Genomic DNA, 6,050 nt, shown 5'->3' with positions numbered 1-6,050 from the left:
AAACATAAATAGCGTGTGTGTGTGTGTGTGTGTGTGTGTACAAGAACTTTCCTCCAACCAGGCCAAAGTCCACTCACACTGGACAAACGTACCACGCTTTAGGGGCTATCTATGCTTGGGTCTGATTGGGTGAGTGTGAGCATCCCCTAAGGAATAATGCATGATCATCTTATACAGCACTTTTACAGACGCTCAGTCACTATACAATTTGGTGCATTATCCGTTCACTCTGCCCTCAATCTGCCCCATCAACCCCTCTGACCACCAACACACACCACATTCATACTAGGTAGGGTGGGTCAAGTGTCTGCTATTAACCACAACAAACTCAATTAAGGATGTAACTCTTGTTTGGTCAGAGGTCAAAAACTACAGAATCTTTAAGCCGTGATAGTTCTTCTCACAATAATCTTCAGACTAGAATGTGATATTGTAACATCCCTGTGATCAAAAACTCACCATTGTTCCTGATCATGCAGCGGTCCAGTCTGGACAGATACTTATTTTTGTCCCCGGACAACTGGAATGCACAGTGGTACCTGTACCAGTCCTCAGGGGGGACAGAGGACAGGTCCAGGGACACACTAGTCTGGAAGGTCCCATCTCTGTTGGGCAGGATCTCTCCAAGTTCCACGTCCTCCAGCAGCTCATCTCCGTCTTTGGTCCAGAACAGCATGGCTCTGTCGGGGTAGAAGCCTGTGGTGTGACACGTGACTGGGGCTGAGGAGGACTTCTGCAGCAGGGACACCAGGGGGAGCTCTACACAGCACCACAACAGTGCATTACACAACTACTGACATGTTTACAGATGCCCTCCCAGCCTCCTATGTGTCAGATGCCCTCCCATCCTCCTGTATCCCTGTGTGTCAGGTGCCCTCCCATCCTCCTGTATCCCTGTGTGTCAGATGCTCTCCCCTGTAGTGTTTGGCTGAAATGGGAGCAGTAATCATTATAGTCCATAGTCATTATTGTCCGTTTCCCTCCAGCGTGAATTATAGGCTACACATAATAAAGACAGTTTTTGTCATTATCTGTTATAGAGTTTTAAAACTACATGTCTCTTACCTATCCTGTTCAGAGCGCTCTCTCCGTGGCACACATATTTCTTCAGATACTCAGCACATTCATGAATGATGTAGTGTTTCACTCTGACAGCCTCTCCATCCCTCTCCCATATCAGTTTGGGGATAAAAGCCTGTTGTTTTGGAGCGACAAAAGTTTCAGGGTCAAAATCCAATGAAATAAAATCTTCTCCATCAAAAGAGTGTTGCTCATATCCTCTGATTTCACTAGTCTCATTGTCCCATTCACAGCCATAGAGCTTCAGATAATCCTTTAAAGAATTCAAACTTCTTCAGGGACATTTATTTCATTTTTTATAAATCACAAGTTGCATTTTGGAGTGAAATGTTTACATTTGCAATGGTTAAATTCCTCAAACTTTACAGCTTCAGTTGGTCAATGTTTCATTATTGTTTCTGTTAAATCTACAACTTTGTGAAGCTCTGTGAGGAAACTGCTCTTGTGATTTTGGGTTATATACAAAAATTGACTGAATAGAATATGAAAAACAAGTAAATGTACCACAGCCCTGATCCCTGACCAACAAAACTCCAGTGCTGCAAACAAACAAAAAGATTTACATCAAAACTACATTTTTCCTACTTTCACTACAAGAAAAAAGAAACTGTCCATAAATATTTCAGACTAAATGTGTTTCATTTATAAAAAGTTGATACATGATAATCTGAAAAGTGCAGACGACACAAACCTCCGGTCACATTAAGGCGGCGTTTCACAGTTTCTATGTTTCCTTTTCCCGCCTGCTCATTCTCCAAACACCTCTGAGTGTTTCTCTCCCAGTACCTAGGGTCCTCCTCTGTGAGTTTGTTCATCCACTCTTGTTTGGGGACCAATTTCTTTGTGTCACTGTCGTAATGAATGATCTGAAGGTCGTTCACATATCCAACAGAAACATTCTTTGGGAAGTTTGGAACTTGAAATGATGAAGTGTAAAAATATCTCAAAGTGTGAACTGCTGTGGAAACAACAAGAACCATTTCAGATCTCAGTATAAATAACAGTTAAGGCTCTTGTGTTATTAGTGATTTTTATGAATGACTTTAATTTGAATGAACACTGCAAAGTCTTGAGATGAATATACAAAGCAGTTTACCAATAATATAGAAAATCCACCCCCTGTGATTTTCTGCCATTTACTCCAACAACAAACTGGAGCAGCCATTCCAAAAAGGGCTGTGCAATGAATCAAACAGAGATTCAGTCATTTCTAGTGGTCAATAATCAGATTGGGTCTTTTGAATGGAGAAGTCTACAGCCAGTCCTCTGTCAGGAAAAATAACAGGTTTGGAGCAGACGCAAGACTCTGGATGAAGGAAATATGGCTTTTGTGTGAAATTAAACTGATTAAAAGTCTGTGTTGTTTATTTAACAACAAATTAAGAAATTAAGAAAGACATTTTTATTTGTTTTAATACGACAAAATACAACTGAATCCAAAAATATCAAAGTAAATATATTTATCATAATAGATTTTATCATATTGCTGAACTTTAAATTATAATAAATGAAAACACTACTACGTTAAAGAATGAGCTAAGGGATATTCAGTTCTATCTGATATTAGTGTAGTAAGTGACTGGTGCAGGATTAAGATGGGGCCAAAACATTTAACTGTAACTAAAGTGTGAACAAGATTAACAGGTAAATATCCTTTTTATGACCAAGTTTGTTTTAATTAATGTTTAATAAACAAATATATTTAATTTTCCCTTAAATTTAAACTGATTTTCATTTGCGTCTCAAAATGGAAAGTGGTAGTATTTTTAACTACGAAACTACGACGGCATTAAAGTCGTAATTTAATGAGAATAAAGTCGAAGCCTGAAAAAGTCATAATTTTGTGAGAATAAAGTAATAATTTCATAACAATAAAGTCAGAATTTTATGAGGATAAAACTGTAGCGAAAAACGTTGACATTTAATGAACAATATACAAATATAATAGATTACTTGCTTTCTCACAAAGGTACAAAACGTTCTGTTTCCCATGCAACAGTATAACAGTATATTCTCGTAATCACAGGAAACTGAGATATAGCGGCTACTTTTCTATCACTTTGGTCAAGGCCGCATTTATTCTGTGGTCTCTTTCATACAGGAGTGCATGACTCCCTCTAAGAGAGGATTTAAAACAGTGGTGTAATCTCAATTTGTTAGACTCATCGTTAGACTCATCGTTAGACTCATCGTTAGACTCATCGTTAGACTCTGCTTTTGACTCTGCTTCCAATTTTGCTGTACGCTGCCTTTAATCAGCCACAAACTGTTGAATGAAGTAGGCCACATTTTGTCCCTGTGTAGTGACTGGACTTCTCCTGGAAAAAGCTGCAGAGACTGGCGGTCCCCTGGAGCTCACTGTACAGAACACAGGCTGTGCTCTGAGACGCAGACAGGCGGAGGAGTATCAGCGCAGACCCACACTCCACTAAACAGGCGGAGGAGTATCAGCGCAGACCCACACTCCACTAAACAGGCGGAGGAGTCTCAGCGCAGACCCACACTCCACTATACAGGCGGAGGAGTCTCAGCGCAGACCCACTCTTCACTATACAGGCGGAGGAGTCTCAGTGCAGTCCCATACTCCGCTTCGTTTACCTTCGCTTCTCTACTGTTGTAAACATGGGCACTTTGCGCACACTCACCGTTCAAAGATGTGCTCCTTGTAGATAACTTCAGCCCCCCCAGGCCTGTGGAGCCGTGCGCACTGGGCTTTACGCACCGAAGTAGCCTAATCTCTATGTCCACTGTGCTGTCCTGTTTCTGTGTGCAGATGGTCACAGTTTAGTGCAGTCCTTCTCAAATACAGTAAATACAAATATAAATCACGTTTATAAGCTGCTTGATTTTTTTCAGCAAAAACGTGCCAACAATAATCCCGCTTTGTGAATGTTACTTCAGTAAACCGGCGAGCACTGTTAGCATCATATAAGGTGATGTACCAAATTGCTCAGTGCAAAAACAAAAAATAAATAAATAAATAAATAAATAAATAAAATAAAAGAAACACAATAGCAGAGGAGTTGATACTTCCTGCAGCATTAGGCATGGTCTCTGTCATGCTGGATTACGTGCAGCAACATTTTTTTTAATGAATTTCAGGGAAACTGATGCATTTTACATAATTTCTGTTACAGATTAAAAAACAATGTTATTAAAGTAATGTTTTGTTGTAAATTTATCTATATTTATTTATATTTATATTTATAATTATATTATATTATCTATATTTATATAATGTTTTTCTTTCTTTTTGTTTTGTTGTTATCTAGTACTTAGAGCTATTTTATAGACAAATTTTATAGACAGCTTGTTTCAGTCCCTGATCCCAAATTCTTTATGCGGGATCGACATTGCACACTGTCTTCCGTTCCCCAGTACAGGGTCTGGAGCACTGCCCACACCCTGTATCTGTGGATGTTCCAGGTACACCTCAGGCACAGACTCCTACACCTGTCGGTGTCCTGCCCAAGAGCGCACAGCTACGCGCAGAGGCTCATGGGTGTCATATCTGGGTAAATTATTCAACAGTTGTTAATGTTTAACCCTTGTGCTCCCCAAGGGGGGTCACCGGGACCCCGAGTCACAGCATACTACGACCCTGCGGTGGAGCGCCGGGGGTCGGGGAGACCCCACAAGTCCGTTTATGGAAGAAAAAATAAAAAATAAAAAAAATAAAAAAATAAACGGAGAAGGACTTCGATGGGGTCACTGGGACACCCCGAGCGGCGGTGTGGGGGGGGTCCAGGAGACCCCCACGAGCCTGTTCGCGAAAATAAATAAATAAACGGAGAAGAGCCGTGACGGGAGTCCTAGAGACCCCCCCGAGCGGTGGTGTGGTGGGGGGGTCCAGGAGACCCCCACGAGTGGCGAGCGGTGGTGTGGTGTGGTGGGGGGTCCAGGAGACCCCCCCGAGCTGCGAGCAGCGGTGTGGTGTGGTGGGGGGTCCAGGAGACCCCCACAAGCCTGTTCGTGAAAATAAATAAATAAATGGAGAAGAGCCGTGACGGGGGTCCTAGAGACCCCCCCGAGCGGCGAGCGGTGGTGTGGGAGGGGTCCTAGAGACCCCCACGAGTGGCGAGCGGTGGTGTGGGGGGGTCCCAGAGACCCCCGCGAGCGGTGGTGTGGTGGGGGGGTCCAGGGGATCCCCACGAGTGGTGTTGTGTGGGAGGGGTCCAGGAGACCCCCGCGAGCGGTGAGCGGTGGTGTGGTGGGGGGGGGGTCCAGGAGACCCCCACGAGCGGCGAGCGGTGGTGTGGGGGGGTCCTAGAGACCCCCTGAGCAGCGAGCGGTGGTGTGTGTGGGGGGGGGGGGGGTCCTAGAGACCCCCTGAGCGGCGGTGTAGGGGGGGGGGTCCTAGAGACCCCCTGAGCGGCGAGCGGTGGTGGGGGGGTCCAGGAGACCCCCACGAGCGGCGAGTGGTGGTGTGGTCCAGGAGACCCCCACGAGCGGCGAACGGTGGTGTGGTGGGGGGGGTCCAGGAGACCCCCGCGAGCGGTGGTGTGTGGGGGGTCCTAGAGACCCCAGCGAGCGGTGGTGTGGTGGGGGGGGGGTCCTGGAGACCCCCGCAAGCGGCGAGCGGTGGAGTGGTGGGGGGTCCAGGAGACCCCCACGAGCCTGTTCACGAAAATAAATAAATGAACGGAGAAGAGCCGTGACGGGGGTCCTAGAGACCCCTAGCCGTTCATGAAACAAAAACAAAATGGAGGATTTCATGAAACAAAAAACACAAAATGGAGGAGGACTCTGGGGTGGGGTTGGGATGACGAGGTAGGTGGGGTGGGGTGGGTCCTAGAGACCCCAGTCCTATTGATGACAATAAAACAAAAAAAAAAACAAAACAAAAGAGAGGTGTGTGTGCGTGCGTGTGTGGGCGTGTATACCTTGTTAAAAATGTAACAGAGACAGAAGTAATGAAAAAAAAATTGTTTAGTTCATTTATTTATTCATTTATGTATGTTTACATTCAT

General features: G+C 44.7%; 1 protein-coding gene across 1 annotated transcript; it reads right to left on the bottom strand.

The window, feature by feature from the left end:
- Positions 1-412: 412 nt before the first annotated feature.
- Positions 413-2,060, bottom strand: LOC117377276 (H-2 class I histocompatibility antigen, K-K alpha chain-like). The gene is made up of 3 exons (XM_055224665.1): positions 1,768-2,060; positions 1,066-1,352; positions 413-759 (listed from the first exon to the last, which is right to left on the bottom strand). The coding sequence occupies exons 1-3, from the start codon at positions 2,058-2,060 to the stop codon at positions 413-415; spliced, it is 927 nt and encodes a 308-aa protein (XP_055080640.1).
- Positions 2,061-6,050: the final 3,990 nt, after the last annotated feature.

The sequence above is a fragment of the Periophthalmus magnuspinnatus genome, chromosome 10 (genome assembly GCF_009829125.3).
Source record: "Periophthalmus magnuspinnatus isolate fPerMag1 chromosome 10, fPerMag1.2.pri, whole genome shotgun sequence".
Classification (NCBI taxonomy): domain Eukaryota; kingdom Metazoa; phylum Chordata; class Actinopteri; order Gobiiformes; family Gobiidae; genus Periophthalmus; species Periophthalmus magnuspinnatus.
Note: the sequence above shows the minus strand (reverse complement) of the source record. Positions and strands in the feature narration are given on the sequence as shown.

What these genes read in the sequence shown, in the direction of transcription:
- LOC117377276 (XM_055224665.1), bottom strand. Translation starts at nt 2,060, where the DNA reads ATGGTTCTTGTTGTTTCCACAGCAGTTCACACTTTGAGATATTTTTAC. An exon ending in CTTAATGTGACCGGAGGTTT is followed by an intron (nt 1,353 to 1,767) that starts GTGTCGTCTGCA and finishes ATGTCCCTGAAG; the next exon opens with AAGTTTGAATTCTTTAAAGG. An exon ending in GAGCGCTCTGAACAGGATAG is followed by an intron (nt 760 to 1,065) that starts GTAAGAGACATG and finishes GGTGCTGTGTAG; the next exon opens with AGCTCCCCCTGGTGTCCCTG.